The 17,139-nt window shown below is 40.4% G+C and overlaps 1 protein-coding gene across 3 annotated transcripts in view; it reads right to left on the minus strand.

Annotated features, from left to right (window-relative positions):
• Positions 1-17,139, minus strand: part of IL16 (interleukin 16) — a 108,993-nt gene that overhangs the window by 41,629 nt on the left and 50,225 nt on the right. For all 3 annotated transcript variants that reach the window (XM_070266148.1, XM_001915967.6, XM_023649184.2), the window contains one exon: positions 3,325-3,433. In XM_070266148.1, the coding sequence (XP_070122249.1) occupies positions 3,325-3,433 (109 nt within the window). The remainder of the gene's footprint in view (positions 1-3,324; positions 3,434-17,139) is intronic.

Consider the following 17,139-nt stretch of genomic DNA (forward strand, 5'->3'; position numbering starts at 1 on the left):
AGGCCAGTTAAACACACAGCGTCGAGTGAGTTCATCCAAAATGTGGTTGTGAAATCCAATGAAAAAGCCAAAACGGTTTTTGAAAGGGAAACTGTATATTGTGATGATTGTATAATAATAAGTAATAATGTGAGTTTGTAATTTAAGATTAAGTTGAGTGATGAAATGGAAAAATAAATGGGAAAAGGGACTAGAGATGAATAACCATCTTTCATAAAGTGGACAATTTGGGAAATATAGTCTTAACTGTTAATTGATTTATTAATTAGACCTAAGTGATTGATTGATTTACCTTAAAGGAAACCAGAAGTGGAGACGAAAATTGAGTAAACCTTTCAAATTGCTGCAAAAATTAATTACACACACACAGCAAGAGGCAGAAAACAAATGATAAGTGAGTATAAAGACAAAGTATAAAAAGACTATAAGTAAAAGCAGATACCATTCTTAATACTAATGTCAGTGGTTTGAGTTTCTGTCTTTAAAAATATTATCAAATTTGCTTTCAAGATCTAACTGCCCATATTTGCCAGAGAAACAAAATAAACAGAAAGAGGCAAATTTAAAAATGGGCAGAAACTGATTCCCAATAAGTGATACTGGAATCAGCTGCCATTTAGAAAAACAAAATCCGTCTAGATCCTTGCTTCATATCAAACACCAAAAATAAATTACAGGCATAGTAAGTTTGAACAAAAAAAAAGGTAAATCATTTAAAAACCAGAAGAAAATGTTGTCAAATGTTTAATAGTTCTCTGGATGTGGAAGAAACTTTAACATTAGAAAGGAAAAAAATCAATAGATTTGATTATATAAAGATGAGAACATCGCGTAAAAAAAGTTAAAAGAAAAACAACAAACTGAAGAAAGTGTGTTCAACAGCTCTGACACCCAAACGTTAATTATATTAATATTAATAAATATTCATTTAACCAAGAGGGTTTTTATAAATTAATGATGAAATGATCATCCCAATAGGAATATAGGTGAACTCATGGAAGGGGAAATAAGTAAATGAAGGCACGTTTAACTGCACCTGTGCAGAGAGAAACTCTTTCCGCCTGCTTTATAGCCAAACACACGGGTCAGGATTTTGACAACAAACGGAAAATGTGGCAGCTAGAATTTTTGAAAAGACTGGATGAAGCAAAAGGTAGACAGAGTTCAGGGAAATGACAAGGCCTGTTGAGGTTCCCAGGAATTGGCAGGAGCCAGAAGCTATTATGTCCCCAGGCCTGAAGGGGCAGAAGAAGGAAATGGCGTTACCAGACCCGGCGAGCGTCGGGACCGCGGAAGGCAGGTGCCCTCACCAGATGTAATAGTCACAGAGGGACACAGCCCCTGCCAGAGCTGCAGCGGCAAGGCGGGAGGAACCGAGGAAGAAATACCCCAGCGGCTCTCTCTTCCACCCTCCACTCTCCCCTTGATCCACTCCTTGACTGAACTCAACTGGAAACCAGAGAGACAGGGCCTGTGGCCTGAAAGGGCCAACGCCCGGGGCGCACGCAGGGCTGGCTTGGTGGGCGTGCGACATGTGGGGAGCGCAGAGTCCCAGACTTCAGGACCTGTCGCCATGTGGGAATTACTAATTTTCAAACAGGGGCCCCACATTTTCCTTTTACACTAATCCCCACAAATGGTCCTGGGTGCAAAGCAGGGAAGAGGGAAATAGAGGAAAAACCTGCCTGGCAAATTTTTTTAAAAATTGTAATCCAGTAAAATAAGTCAGACAGAGAGAGACAAGTACCACATGATTTCACTTATATGTGGAATCTGAAAAACAAAACAAAGGAACAAACAAAACCAAGCTCACAGATGCAGAGAACAGAGGGGTGGGTGCCAGAGGGCAGGCGGTGGAGGGTGGGTGAAATGGGTGAAGGGGGTCAAGAGGTACAGACTTCCAGTTATAAGATGAGTAAGTCCTGGGCATGTAAAGTACGGCATGGTGGCTGTCGTCGATAATACCGCATTGGTATTTGAAAGTCGCTAAGAGAGTGAAACTCAAAAGTTGTCATCACGGGAAAAAACACAGGAAACTTTACATGGTGACGAACAGCAACTAGACCTATTGTGATGACTTCACAAGGATACGTACGTTGACTCACGACGTCGTACACCTGAAACGATTACAGTGTTATATGCCAATTATACCTCCAGTAAAAAATTTGAATTATAATCCAGTGTGGGCTATGATGGAAGAAATAGGTGTTCACGGACACCATTGGAGGGTTAGCTGCGAAACTTGGCAGCACAGATCGAGGTCCGAGGAATCGCTTCCTTTTGAAACTCCGTTTCTAGAAAATTATGCTAAAAGAAGAAGAAAGTAAAAACGTGTGATAAAAAAGCAACTGGTGGTCCAAAAGTAGGGGATGATTAATTTAATGATGGTGCCTCTTAAAACAGAATAATATGAGGCTTAGAGAGTGTAAGGGACTTGCCGGAGGTGACACAGATAATTGGTTCTGGAAGCAGGATCCAGAGCCAGCACCATGGCACTAAGTGTGGCCTTAACACACACCAGGCCAGCGCCCTTTAGACGTCCCCTAGGAAAATCGCCACAAACTCCAACAAAATTCCATGGGCAACCCCAACAACATTGATCTTGTTAGTGAAAAGCTGAGAATGACTCAACTATCTAATAACAGGAAGTCGATGAACCAGATTATGTACATTCGTATAACGAAATACTACGTATCCACTAAAAATGGCATTTACAAAAGAATTTCCAATGAGGTAAAGATGTGTGGGTGTGTGTTTTCTACAGGCATATATTGCAGGGAAATTGAAAATGTTAACATAGATTGTCTCTGATATTAGGATTTGGCGTGGTTTTAATTTCTTCATGCTTTCCTGCATTCTTCCGATTTTCCTCACTTTGTGTATTAGTCTATTCTAGTCGCAACAACCAAGACTCATGACGTTTTTCAGCTTCAACTTCCGTCCTGTCACAGGTGAGGTGACAGAGGCCCTGGGAGACAGGGTGGCCTTCCTAAGGTCAAGGGGCAAGTCAGAAGACAGCAGGAGCGAAGCCCGCGTCTTGGATCCTCTGTCAGGTCTTCTCAGCGTGGCACTTGAAGGGCAGCTAGAGGAGGAGTTGACGGAACCACAGAGAGCCCGAACGGCCAAAGCAGAGGCCCTCGAGCTGGCAGGACACGCACCGCCATGAAGGATGCGCTCAGAGAGGCAGGCAGCCCGCCATCTTGGTTTTGTCCAACTGGTCGGGCAGAGACCCACCCTCGCCCAAACCTCCCCACGTCGCCAATACTCCCCATACTCGGCACCAGCTTGGCCCTGATCCTGAAGACGGTTTGACGAGACACTTACTGGTTGAGTTGCTGCGTGTCCTCTGGTGACAGGCTTTGGGAAGCAGGAAGTTACTGCTTTGTGCTTCTAGTTTTCCGGACTGTTCTCGAGAGGAAGTTGTAGAAGCTTCCTGCAAAACAATTGCCGTCTTTTATTCAACAAGTTAGTCAGAAGAGAGAGACGCGCCTAGAAAACGGAGATTTTGACGCTGACCGTGGAAGCACTTGTGGTCTGTCTCCTCTGCTAAGCTATATGCTCTGTGGGGCAGGGGTTTCGAATTACTGTCGCTCATTAATTCATAGATACGTTAATTCATTCAAACAGAATATTGAATGAATAAATATTGCCTAAATATGGAACTAATGCAATAAACGTTGGATGATTATGTCAGCGAATGACAGGTTCTTTATCAGGCATTGGAGATAGAGAGTGAACAACATAGACTAGGATATTGATCGTGGAGAAATGGTATTTCATCAAAGGAAAACTAAAGGTAACAAGCAAACAAATAAAGGGGAAAGATAATTACAGAGAACGGTAAGTGCTACAAAGAAAAGAACTAGAAAGGGACGCGAACGGGGAGCCTGGGAGGTGAGTTTCAGAGAAGACGTCAAGTAAGGGCCATGGTTCCAGCACCTCATAGGCACTTAGAAATGTTCATTGAATGAATATTAAGTAAATATATTTCTTAATATTGAACCATCCATGCTGTCTTGAGAGTATTATGATTTCTTTACATTGCTGATTTCTCTCCATGAAGATTTAATTTAGGACTTTAAAAATCGACATTCTTGGGTTATATTTTGTTATTGTTCTGTTATTCTTTTTCTACCTTGCCATATTGAGCAAATTTCTCTTGCTTCTGTTTTATACTAATAATTTGGAAACTCTCCCATTGTACTGAGTCTATATGCGGTACACAGCATCCTGGGCTCAACCCTCTATCAGGGTCATTGATGAAACAGAAAACATACGACTCTTCCTCAGGTAAGACGAGAATTCGAGACAAATTTCACTCTGTTCCCTCTCCTCACCCTGGGATTTTTAGGGACAGAGGAAAGAGAGTGATAATGAAGACGATGGTATGAAATGTTTTCTATGTTGCTTTTCTATTTCATAACTTTATCAGCCACAATGATCTTGACTTAATTCTTGAATTATGTTGGTTTCCTTACTCACCCCCATAATCCTTAAGAGTGAGTGTGTGTGTGTTTTCTTTCAGGAAAGCTGTGCAGGTGAAGAGCTCTCTGAATATTTGCATGTCTGAGAATGTCTGTCTGTGGTTGGCACACTCATGTGATTTGCTGTGTATGGAACGTTTGGGTATTGGTTATTCGATCTGCAAACTGTAGTTGGCTCAAATGTTACCTGGGATTTAGCGTTCTAGCACTACAGGTGTGTTAGGGGCAGCTGCACCGTCTCCTAGCTGGCAGGACCGCCTCGACTGGAAGCCGGGCTTGGCGGTGCCTGGTTAACCTCGCGCCGGGTGTGCACTGCCTTCCATCAGCTGCTGCGTTTCCCACAGTGGAAGGAAGGCCCACTGTTGCCTCTCACCACGTGCCCACGGCCCACCTGCCCCAATGTGGTTGGCCCTCTCCATGGCTCCCTGTTCTGACATGCATTTCTCCCTATTCGTATGTATTTTTTTAATTTTGATAGAAATTTCTAAGGGGGCAGGGGAACTAGTAAAGTGTGCTCTGGAGCCAGAAGTCCACTCACAGCCTTTTTTCTTTTTAAAACTGTATCCAGTTCTGACACAAGGGGATCCTGCAAGAAACCACAGCAGTTCCGTTTATTTCTCCTACACGTCAGGGTTTAAAATCGGAGACCAGCTCTCCTAGGCACTCATTTTCCTCTTCAGCAGCAGATGGCGCTACATTAAGCTGAATAAAATTATCTTCTCTAACGGGTATATCCAGGGACGTTTTAAAAGGAGAGAGAACAGAGATTAGATAGAAAGTGGTTTAGTTCAGTTGAATTCTTGAGGCACTACATTTCTAGAACTTAGCATAAGGACTGGTTCTTTGAATTAATTGCTCCATAAATATAATATTCAAAAGATATTTCTTAAATATCTGCAAATCATATATCTGACAAAGGGTTAATCTCCATAATATATAAAGAACTCACACAACTCAACAAGAAAAAATCAAACAATCTGATCAAAAAATGGGCAAAGGATATGAACAGACATTTTCCAAAGAAGATATACAGATAGACAATAGGCACATGAAAAGATGCTCATCATCACTGATCATCAGCGAAATGCAAATCAAAACTACACTAAAATATCACCTTATACCCATTAGAATGGCTATAATGACCAAGACAAAAAATAACAAATGTTGGAGACGATGTGGAGAAAAGGGAACCCTCACACACTGCTGGTGGGAAGGCAAACTGGTGCAGCCACTATGGAAAACAGTATGGAGATTCCTCAAAAAATTAAAGATAGAAATACCATATGACCCACTTATCCCACTACTGGGTATCTATCCAAAGAACTTGAAATCAACAATTCAAAGAGACATATGCACCCCTGTGTTCATCGCAGCATTATTCACAATAGCCAAGACATGGAAGCAACCCATGTGCCCATCAACAGATGAAAGGACAAAGATATGGTATATATATATATATATATATATATAAAGGAATACTACTCAGCCGTAAAAAATGATAAAATCGTCCCATTCACAACAACATGGATGGACATTGAGGGTATTATGTTAAGTGAAATAAGCCAGATAGAGAAAGACAAACACTGCATGATTGCACTCATATGTGGAATATAAACTAACACATGGACAAAGAGAACAGATTAGCAGTTACCAGGGGAAAGGGAGTGGGCACAAAGGGTGAAGTGGCACATGTGTATGGTGACTAACAAATAATATGTACAACTGAAATTTTACAATGTTGTAAACTATCATAATCTCAATAAAAAAATTAAATTAAATTAAATTTTTTAAAAGATCTTTTTTAACTAAATAGTCCCTTGAGGTCATATCAAGACTTCCCTCTGTACTGTTCCCACTTCTTCGTGCTCTCCAGTGGGACTGTGGAAGTAAATAACAGATTGTGATTTAAGTGGCTCTTCAGGGTTCACTCAACATAAGAGAGCCTAGTACACAGCCAGTGTGTCTACTTGTCCGAAGTACCTTTGAAATGTGCATTTCCCCTAAAAATCTAGTAAGATGAAGTTAAACGAGTAAACGTAAATGAGGTGTACGCAAAACTTGGAATACTAAACATCTTTAAAAACAACGTTGATAAAGGGTTTTTGTGGTATAGATGTACCTGTATTACCTTGGTAAGTAAAAAAAGAAAAGATAGCATGATATGAATGGAGTCTGACTACAATCATGCAAAATAGGCATAGAGAAAGGACTGGAAATAAATACACCAAACAGTAACATTTATTCATTCAACAAGTCTTTACTGAGCACTTACTATGCACCAGGTGCTATTCCAAGTGCTGAGAATATGGCGGCGGACAAGACGGGGTCCCGCTCTCAGGAGCTGGCAGGAATGTGTGTGGGCGATAGGATTATACACATTTATTTATTTTTTTACAACTTTCTGTATTTCTATATGAGCACATATTACTTTTACACTCAGACCAGGAAGAAACGATTAATTTTACATTTATTTCAATTGCCACACTAGTAGACTTAGGACAAAACGCGTTTAGGGTTTAATTTCTTTCTTTTAATCCTCTTTATAAAAGTTCCCTGTCCAAAACATGGTTTAGAAATTGCTTGGCAAGTAAGGCCAATAGATGGCAGGCGAATCATAGAAAGTGAAGCTTCTTTTTGTCTGGATTACCTGGAAATGGTTAATGACACGTTGAGAAGAAGGAACATTAAAAGACCTCATCCAAAAGAAATTGAACGGACCGGATCCACCCCGCGGCCCATCCGTCCTCTGCATCCCAGGGGCTCGCCTTCTCTGGCCGGGGAACCAGGAACAGCCGCCTCACGGCGCACACGGCAGTTGCGGAGGTGCTTCTGCATGCACAAGGTCGAAGGACGAGTCCTTCTTCACAGCTCTGTCCTCCAACCAAGACTGCCCCAGATGCAGATGACAGGTGGCTGGCCCCCCTCTGCCGTGTACCCAGTACCTAAGTAGCAATCTCCTGTTGGACGTAAAAAACTCCGTGTCTCCGAAAAGCTCCCGGAACAGAGTCGATGCCCAAGTTCTGTGGACCTTCCGCTTCCTGGACACCAACAAGAACCCAGCATTCATCCATATTCTGGGGTCATTTCAAGGCATTGTTCTTTCTCTTTAATCCATTAACCTCGTAAGCTTAATGTTTTCTTCACCAGAAATACACAGTGGGGTAGAGCAGAGAGGGCCATGAAACCACCAGCCTTAAATCTCTCACGAGGCTGGGCTTGTCACTTAATTGCTTGGGCTCAGTTTCCCTTTTTGTGGGTGGAGGGAGTGAACTAAACAATGTCTATAATCACGTTCAGCCCCATGCTTTTGAACGTAACTGCTGATTATGTTTAAAGAGCTGGAGGGCTGCTGACCTCTCTGAAAGGATCATATGGCAGGAGATGATCACAAGGACAGAACAGCCTCCCTGGGCCCCCCGGGGAGCCTGGTCTCTCTTGGGCAAGGATGTCCTGGGCAGAGGGGTTCTCATCAAAGGAGTGTCTGCAGGAGCCCAGCGAACATTTGCACGGACGGCTCCCTCACCAGCACGCAGAACAGACCTCTTCTGTGCCTGCTCCCAAGGTGGGGCTGCTCTCGGAGCTGAGGTCAGGGGTTGGCAAAGCCGTCTCCAGACACATTTTCCCTTGTTCTCGTGGGAAATTGTGGGCACGGGCAGCAGTCCAGTGGGTGGCATGCCCCCTCCCTGCCTGGGTGGCAACCCCTACGTTGACCAGTCCCACTGGTGACTGAATGTGGAAATGGAGAGACCCCGAGATCCTCTGTCATCGAGGAGTGAACCCAGAATAAAGAATTCTGGCGTGTTGTGTCCTACAGACAAGATTTTCAGGAGCATAAACTCCTGAAGGTTTAGAAGGCTCCATGGCTCCCTCAGAAGTGTTCGTTCTGTGCATGGACCCCTGACTTTGCTGTCAGAGGCTTGATGCCTCTGGGGTTTGCTGCCTGCATTCCTCTTAAATACAAGCCTTTCCATTTTCTCTTTGAACTGAGATGCGATGGCTGCTTCAGTCTAAGGGAACCACGAAATGTAATTCGACTGTCCTCCTGATCAAGGCTGGTTTCCTGTGGTTGGATTGATCATGCAACAACAGGCTTTGATCTTGAAGTCACAAGGATAAACAAGTGGCCCCAGCAGATGGGTTCAGGGATGGCCGTGTGGTCACGTGGGATCCCGAGGCCGCAGGCCTCCTGACGTGGAGGGTAAGAGCAGGGACCTAGGAGTCGCCCTCCAGGCCTCCTTCTCCCCCTGTGGTCCCTACATGACCTCAGTCACCAGCTCCTTGCAATTCAACCTTCTCGAATTTCCCCAGCGCATCCATTCTCACTGGCTATGCCGTAGCTCATAGTATCCTTTTTAGGTTAGGCTGTTACAGCGGCCTAGGGGGGTCTAGGAAAAGTTGTGTTTTTTAAAAAATATCTTTAACAAACGGTCTGGGACATCTGGATACCCACCTGTAAAAGAATGAAGTTGGACCCCGTCCTCACACCACACACAAAAATTAATTCCAATTGAATCACAGACCTACACGTAAGAGCTAAAACTATAAAACTCTGTAGAAAATGCAGGGGTAAATCTTCAAGACCTTCGGGTAGGGAAAGACTTGTTAGATATGACACCAAAAGCACGAGTGACAAAAAAAATGTAGATAAATGGGCCTCATCAAAATTAAAAACTTTTGTCTTTCAAAGGACACCATCATGAAAGTGAAAAGATAGCCCACAGGATGGGAGAAAATATTTGCAAGTCATATATCTGATAAGGGACTTGTATCAAGAATATATAAAGAACTCTTGCAACTCAATAAAAGAGAGATGATCCAGTTTTCAAAATGGACAAAGGATCTGAGGAGGTATCTTCCCAAAGAAGATATACAAGAAGCCACGAAGCTCATGAAAAGATATCCAACATCATTAGCCAGCAAGGAAATGCAAATCAAAACCGCAATGAGATACCACTTCACACCGGCTAGGACGGCTATGGTCACACCCACTTAGCATCCACTAATATAGGAAGGATGTGGAAAATCGGAACCTCAGACATTGCTGGTGGGAATGTAAAATGGTGAGATGCTTTGGAAAACAGTTTGGCAGTTCTTCAAAAAGTTAAATATAGAATTACCGTATGGTCCAGCAATTCCGTTCCTAGGTATATACTCAAGAGAAATGAAAACACACATCCACATGAAAACTTGTACACAAATGTTCAAAGCAGCATTATTTGTGACAGACAAATTGTAGAAACAACCCAAGTGTCCATCAACAGATAAACAGATGAACAAAGTGTGGTAAGCCCACGCATTCCATACAATGAATATTATTTGGTAATAAAGAGAAATGAAGTATTAATACATGCTATAACATGGATGACCCTTGAAAACATTATAGTAAGTGAAAAAAGTCAGCCACAAAAGGCCACATATTATAATATCCCATTTACATTAAATGTCCAGAATAGGCAAATCTGTAGAGACAGAAAGTAGATTAGTGGATGATTAGGGTGGGGAGTGACTACTAACGGGTATAAGGTTTCTTTTTGGGGTGATGAAAATGTTGTAAAATCAGATAGTGGTGATGGTCACACAACTCTGTGCATGTACTGAAAGACATTTAAAAGTACACTTTAAATGAGTGAATCGTATAGCATGTGAGTTATATTTTAATAAAATCACTTAAGAAGAAATATTCATTCATTCATTCATTCATAATTTCCCCGCCCCCCATCTTTTCACCTGCCAGCATGCTTTTGTAAAAATGCAAATGCTACTCATGAGACTTCTGATTAAATCTCTGGTGGATCCATCTCTGATGGATTTAAGATAAATCCAGACTACCTGGCATGCCATTGAAGGTCCTTCCTCCTGATACCTAGGATAACTCAAGCCAACCTTGCCCCAGTAGGTCACACTTCCTCCCAGTGGACTCTGTGTGTGCTGTCCTATCTATTAGTCACCCATCATTGTTTCCCTGCTTTCTTCAAGAATCAATTTACCTTTGTATTGATGCAAATGTATTTCATGAAAAACACCTGCGTCCTGAAAAAAAGGTGGACTCCTTCTGCCAATCACATCCAAGGGCACCTCAAAAGTAGAGTGACGTTGAGCTGGTTGTCTACAGTGCTTTTAATGTCTGATAGGACCAGACCTTCATGGCTCTTCTTCCCAACTGTTCTTATATGTTTGTTTTTCCAAACATGTTATAGAATCACATGGTCTAGTTAAAAAATCATTCCTCTTACTAATTTTGGGAGAGCTTCCCTAAATTTAAAAACAATTTTAGGAAATAGCACGTTTCAAAAAAATTGGATATTTTTCTCCAAAAGCCGGGTCTGTATTTCTACTTATTTAATAGAAATGCTCCTCAGTGGGATTTTTATCGTATTAGGTCCAGTGGGATTTTGGGAAGGATTAAATGAGATAATATATGCAAAGGACCTGGTTAGATGATCAGCAAGAACGTTCAGAATTTCGTCAGTCTCCAAGGAGTGCCAGTCCATTTCCCAAATATTCCTCAGCTCTGTCTCTTCCTTTTCATGGTCTAGAAATTTATTGTAGAAAATAATTAGACATAATACACAAAGATGTGTGTACAAAGATGTCCATCGCCACATTGTTTGTAATAGAAAACATGGGGGGGAATGTTCAATGATAAGGAAATGATTGAAGAGGCTATGACAGGAGACTTCTGTTTCTGGTAGGATGATGGACTAGTTACTTTGGTCCTTCTGCTAAAAACAAGTAAAACTGTTGAATGGGATGTAAATACATCAATGAAATAGCAAATGAGTAAGGAATTCTTGGAGGCCACAAAGTAAACAAAGGCTTCACCAGGAACTTCCCAAGAAGTAAGAGGAGCCCCCAGCTGGCTGCTGCCCTGAGGTCATTTGATGAACGGGCTGGACTTGAGCTTTGTCCTCCGCAGCTTTATGGGATGATAGGAGCAGCAGGGAAGTCCTGGTTCCTTCTCAAAATGGGGGGTCCACTAGGACACTCCTCTTCAACAGAGGGAGCCCCAAAGGATGATGTCCTCATTTTAAATGTGAACTGGAAATAAATCCATCCCACCTTCAGGAATTGGGTGAAAACTGTGAGTCTGGAGTTTGCCTCTGTCCTTACTGACTTTCTGCCTGCTGGATCTACCCATTTCTGAAAGAGGGGCACTAAAGTCTCCAACTATAATAGTCGATTCATCTATTTTTGCTTGCAGTCTTATCAATTTTTGCCCCACGTAGTTTCATGCTGTTGTTATGGATTTACTTTTTAAATCCAATCATAAACCACTGAAGAGTTCCACATCTAAAATGTAGTAGAAAAAGTTTAAAAAGTAAAGCATATATATATATAAATATATATATATATGTGTGTGTGTATTTGGAAACAAAAGAATAAAAACAGGATAGATAGATAGATAGACAGATATAGATAAATAGACTAAACTAATCAAAATAAAGCTGGTGCCACTTTATCAACAAAGTAGATTTAAACAAAAGGAATTAATAGAGGTAACATCACTATTTTAATGATAACTGCTTGAAATCATGAAGAAGATATAAGAAGGCTAAACTTTTTTGCGCCTTATAACATAGCTTCAAATTATTGACTTAACCTCAAGGAAAATCTCTCAGAAGATTTTTGACCTGCTCCCTAAGAAATTGTTAGACCAAGCAGATAAAAATCAGTACGTAAACAGAATTTTTAAACAATGAAATTAAAAGCAACAAAATACAATTTCTCCTCAAACAAACAATTCTGAACAATTTCAATGAACTGGAATAATACATATCACATTTTCTGACAACATGATAAACTGTAGTTTAATGCTTTAAACTATAAAACATTAAAATAAGATAACTGGAGAGAGAGAAAACAGATTAGCTGTTGCCAGAGGTTAGGGGTGGTGTGAGGGGGGTGTGACCATAAAGGGGAGGCATTAGGAAGATTTTTGTGATGATAAAACAGCACAGAACTACACGTACATGGTACTGATGTCAAATTTCTGGGTTTGATGTTGTACATCAGTTGTGTAAGAAGTAATCCTTGGGGAAAACTGGGTGAAGGGTGTATTATCTGTGCTATCTTTGCAACCTCCTGTGAACCTATGATTATTTCAAAATAAAAAGTTATTTAAAACGTTAACTGGAAAATTCCATATGTCTGAAAATTAAGAAACACACATGAATAACTCATGGGTCAAAGAAGAAAGCATATTGGAAATTTAGAACTGAATGATAATGAAAATCTAGACATCAAATCTTGTGAAATGCAGCTAAAGATAAGCAATACTTACAGGAGAAGTCATCATCTTAAATGCTTCTATTAAAAAAGATAAAGCCTGAAAATAATTAATAAGCTAATCATGAAAGAAAGTAGAAAAGAGATAAAATAAAGATAAGAACAAAGTTTATAAAATAAAAATAGACATATAATAGAAGGATTGAAAAAATTAATTGTTGGTTCTGTGAACATATTTTAAAATACAGATGAACCTTCAGCAAGATTAATCAAGTAAAAAAGAGAGAGGGGTCAGCCCGGCAGCGCAGCGGTTAAGTGCACACATTTCGCTTCTCTGCGGCCCGGGGTTCGCCAGTTCGGCTCCCGGGTGTGGACATGGCACCGCTTGGTACGCCATGCTGTCATAGGCATCCCACATAGAAAGTAGAGGAAGATGGGCACGGATGTTAGCTCAGGGCCAGTCTTCCTCAGCAAAAAGAGGAGGATGGGCAGCAGTTAGCTCAGGGCTAATCTTCCTCAAAAGAAAAAGAGAGCGAGAGAAAACGCAAATAACATGAAGGACGAAAAGGGGACATAATTACAGTCACAGTAAAGATTAAAAAGATAAGAATATATTGTAAACAACTCTATAGAATAAATTTGAACAATTAGATAAAATGAGAAAAATTAACTTTATTAAAATCAACTCAAGAAAAGCTAGGAAACCTTCCTAGGTCTGTAAAAGTTAAGAAACTGGGCAGTTTTAAATCTTTCCACCAGGAGAACACTGGTGCTAGATGGTTTTAACAGTAAGTTCCATAAATCATTCAAAAAATAAATAATTACAATCATAGACAATATATTCTAGAGTTAGCTAAAGGAGGAATCAGACTTCACATTCTATCGGGCTAGCAAATTGAGATACCCAACAAGGGGAAAAACCTTGATACCAGTAAAAGAGATAAGCAAAGAAATGTTGATATCTGCATAAGCTTGGAACCAGGCAAGAAAGGAAATTACAGAGCAGTCGCCCTCATGAACATATAAATCATAAATAAAATGGTAGTCAACTGGGTCCAGAGATCCAGGGAATTGTTTAACATTGGAAAATAAGTTAGATAATTTACCACTTGAACAGACTAAAGAAGAAAAATTATCGCAAAAGATTACAGAGCATATGGATTCATTTTATACACCGGTCTGGAAAAGGCAGGCCTACAGAAGACAGAGAGCAGATACGTGGTTGTCCAGGATTAGGGATGAAGAGATGGTTGGACTACAAAGGGGACTACCATTATTCATGGGTGATATGATTATCTATGTAATAAACACAATGAAATCTATAGATAAAATATTAGATTTGATAAGAGGTTGCAAGATGCTGAATATAATGCCAACGTACAAAAACAAATTGCAGCTCTGCTTCTGGGAAGATGGAGTACTTTTCCCTACTCCACCCCCTAAGTACAAATAAAAACCCCAGACATTGCATACAAAACAAACATAAGACTCTAAAAGGTAGAGAGAAGAAGACAGACCAGGTGGAAACCTCGGGACTGAAGAAGCAAGATGGTGAGTTTCTTGGAAATTCTTTTTGCCTCATGTATCCAGAATTGTCCCTGAAGAACGAGCAACCTGGAATTGCCAACAGATGCTCATAAAAAAGTCTCAGTGAAAGATTGCCTGCTCTCTGGAGCCAAAGGACCAGGAAAGGGGCAGCTTAGCAAGACAGAAAACTTAGACAGTAACTGCTCCACCCCAGCCAAGAAACATGGTGGCCCCAGCCCTACCCAAGCCAGTGATGGTGGAATGAGAACCTAGACGTCCCCTTGCCAGTGTGTAATGATGTGCTGTGACCTCCCCGCCAGGGTGGTGTCAGAGAAGGCCAAGTAGAGTGCTGGGACCTTGACCCCTGCCATCTGGTAACGAGACTTCTTTACCCACAGAATGAGTGGAGACCATGCGGGCGGCTGTAACTCTCATCTCTGTCCAGCAGGAATGAGAAGCCCTCCACCCTGGATGTCAACGGAGACCAAGTGGAGAACCTGGGCTTCCACCTTGACCTGGCCGTAACGAGGTGATGACCCCTCCCCCTCTGCTGCAGGAATAGTGTCAAAGAAAGACAGCTAAAGTGACAGATCAAGAGTTGCATAACAAAACACAAAAATGTCCAGGGTTCATTTGAAAATCATTCACTATATAAAAAAACAGAAAGATTTCAAATTAAGTGGAAAAAATCAATAGGTGCCAACACGAGGAAAAAAAGAAAATAGTAGAATTAGCTGACAAAGATTTTAAATCAGACATCATAAAATGTTTCAATAAGCAATTATGAACATGCTTGAAACAAACAAAAAATAGAAAATCTCAGCAAAGAAATAGGAGGTATAAAGAACCAATGGACATGTTAAAACTGAAAAGTATAACAACTAAAATAAAAAATTTAAAAAACCAGAAAGGACTGGCTCAGGGGACAGAGAAAAGAATCAATGAGTTAGAAGACAGTACAATAGAAATTACCAAATCTGAACAAGAAAGAGAAAAATAGACTAGAAAAAAAATGAGCAAAGCCTCAGAGACTTGTGGAACTATAAGAAAAGATCTAATGTTTGTGTCATCAGGGTTTTGGAAGAAGAGAAAAAAGAGTGTGGGGCTGAAAAAGTAGTCAAAGAAATAATGGCTAAATACCTCCCAAATTTGGCAAAAGGTATAAATCTACAGATTCGAGAAGCTGAGAAATCCCCAAACAGCATAAACACAAAGAAATTCATACAAAGATACTTCATAATTAAACTTATGAAAACTAAAGACTAAATAATCTTTAAAACAACCAGGAAAAAAATGACATGTTACCTATAAAGGAAAACCAATTCAGATGACAGCAGATTTCTTATCTGAAAGAGACGGAAGTGGCACATTTTTCAAGTAGTGGAAGGAAAACTCAACTCAGAATTCTTTATCTAGCAAAAATATCCTTTGAAAACAAAAAGGAAATTAAGACATTCTGAAATAAAGTAAAATTAAGAAAATTTGTCACCAGCAGACCTACCCTGAAAGGACAATTAAAGGAAGTTCTCTAAACAAAAGGGAAATAATAAAAGAAAGAGTCTTGGAACATCAGGCAGGAAAAAAGGACACAGTAAAGTAAAATATGGGTGAATACAATAAATTTCACTCTCGTCTTGTGTGTTTTCAATTACATCTGATGGCTGAAGCAAAAATGCTAATGCTGTGATGTGGTTCTAAATGCATGTAGAAAAAAGATTTAAGACAATTATGTTATAAGCAAGGGAGGGTAAAGGATTATAAAGAAAGATAAGTTTTCTACAGAAAAGAAAAACAGAAAGAACAAACAGAAAACAAAAAATAAAATGGCAAAACAACTCCTCACATATTAGTAACTGTTAAATATAAATGGTCTAAATACACCAATTAAAAGAGAAAGATTGGCAGAATATGTTAAAAGACGTGATCCAACTATATTCCACCTACAAGAACTCACTTCAAATATGATAATATAGGCAGATTGTACAAGAATGGAAAAGATACGGGATGCAAACAGTAATCAAAAGGAAGCAAGAATGAGGGCCACCTGGTGACACAGCAGTTAAGTGGGCATGTTCTGCTTCAGTGGCACAGGGTTCGCCGGTTCAGATCCTGGGTGCAGACATGGCACCGCTTGTCAAGCCATGTTGTGGCAGGCGTCCCACATACAAAGTGGAGGAAGATGGGCACAGATGTTAGCTCAGGGCCAGTCTTCCTCAGCAAAAAGAGGATTGGCAGCAGATGTTAGCTCAGGGCTAATCTTCCTCAAAAAAAAAGTAAAAAAAAAAAGGAAGCAGGAATGGTTATATTAATATCACACAAAGTAGACTTCAGAGCAAAGACAATTACCAGAGATGGAGGATCATCAAGAAGGAATCCTAAATGTGTATGCACCAGACATCAGAGCCACAAAATATGCGAAGAGAAAACAGATGGAACTGAAAAGAAATGTAAATAAATCCACTGTTATGGCTGGAGATTCAGTACCCTCTCTCAAAAATTATAGAATAACTAGACAGAAAGCACAGATACGGGGGAAATCAACAACAGTGTCAACCCAGAGAATCTGATCAACATGTACAGAACCCACAGCATCATACACATTCTTGCCAAGTGCTCACAGACATGTACCAAGATAGACCCCTCCTGGGCCACAAAACAAACTGCAGTAGATTTAAAAGAATTGAAATCATTCAGAGTATGTTTCCCCACCACAATAAAATTAAACTAGAAATCAATAACAGAAGGATAACAGGAAAATCTCCAAACACATGGAAACTAAACACATTTCTAAACAATCCATGCATCCCAAAAGAAATTTCAAGGGAAATTTAACAAATACACTGAACTGGATGAAAATTAAAATAAAACATATCATAATTTATAATACAGCTAAAGCAATACT

Source organism: Equus caballus, chromosome 1 (assembly GCF_041296265.1).
Source record: "Equus caballus isolate H_3958 breed thoroughbred chromosome 1, TB-T2T, whole genome shotgun sequence".
NCBI classification, from domain to species: Eukaryota; Metazoa; Chordata; class Mammalia; order Perissodactyla; family Equidae; genus Equus; species Equus caballus.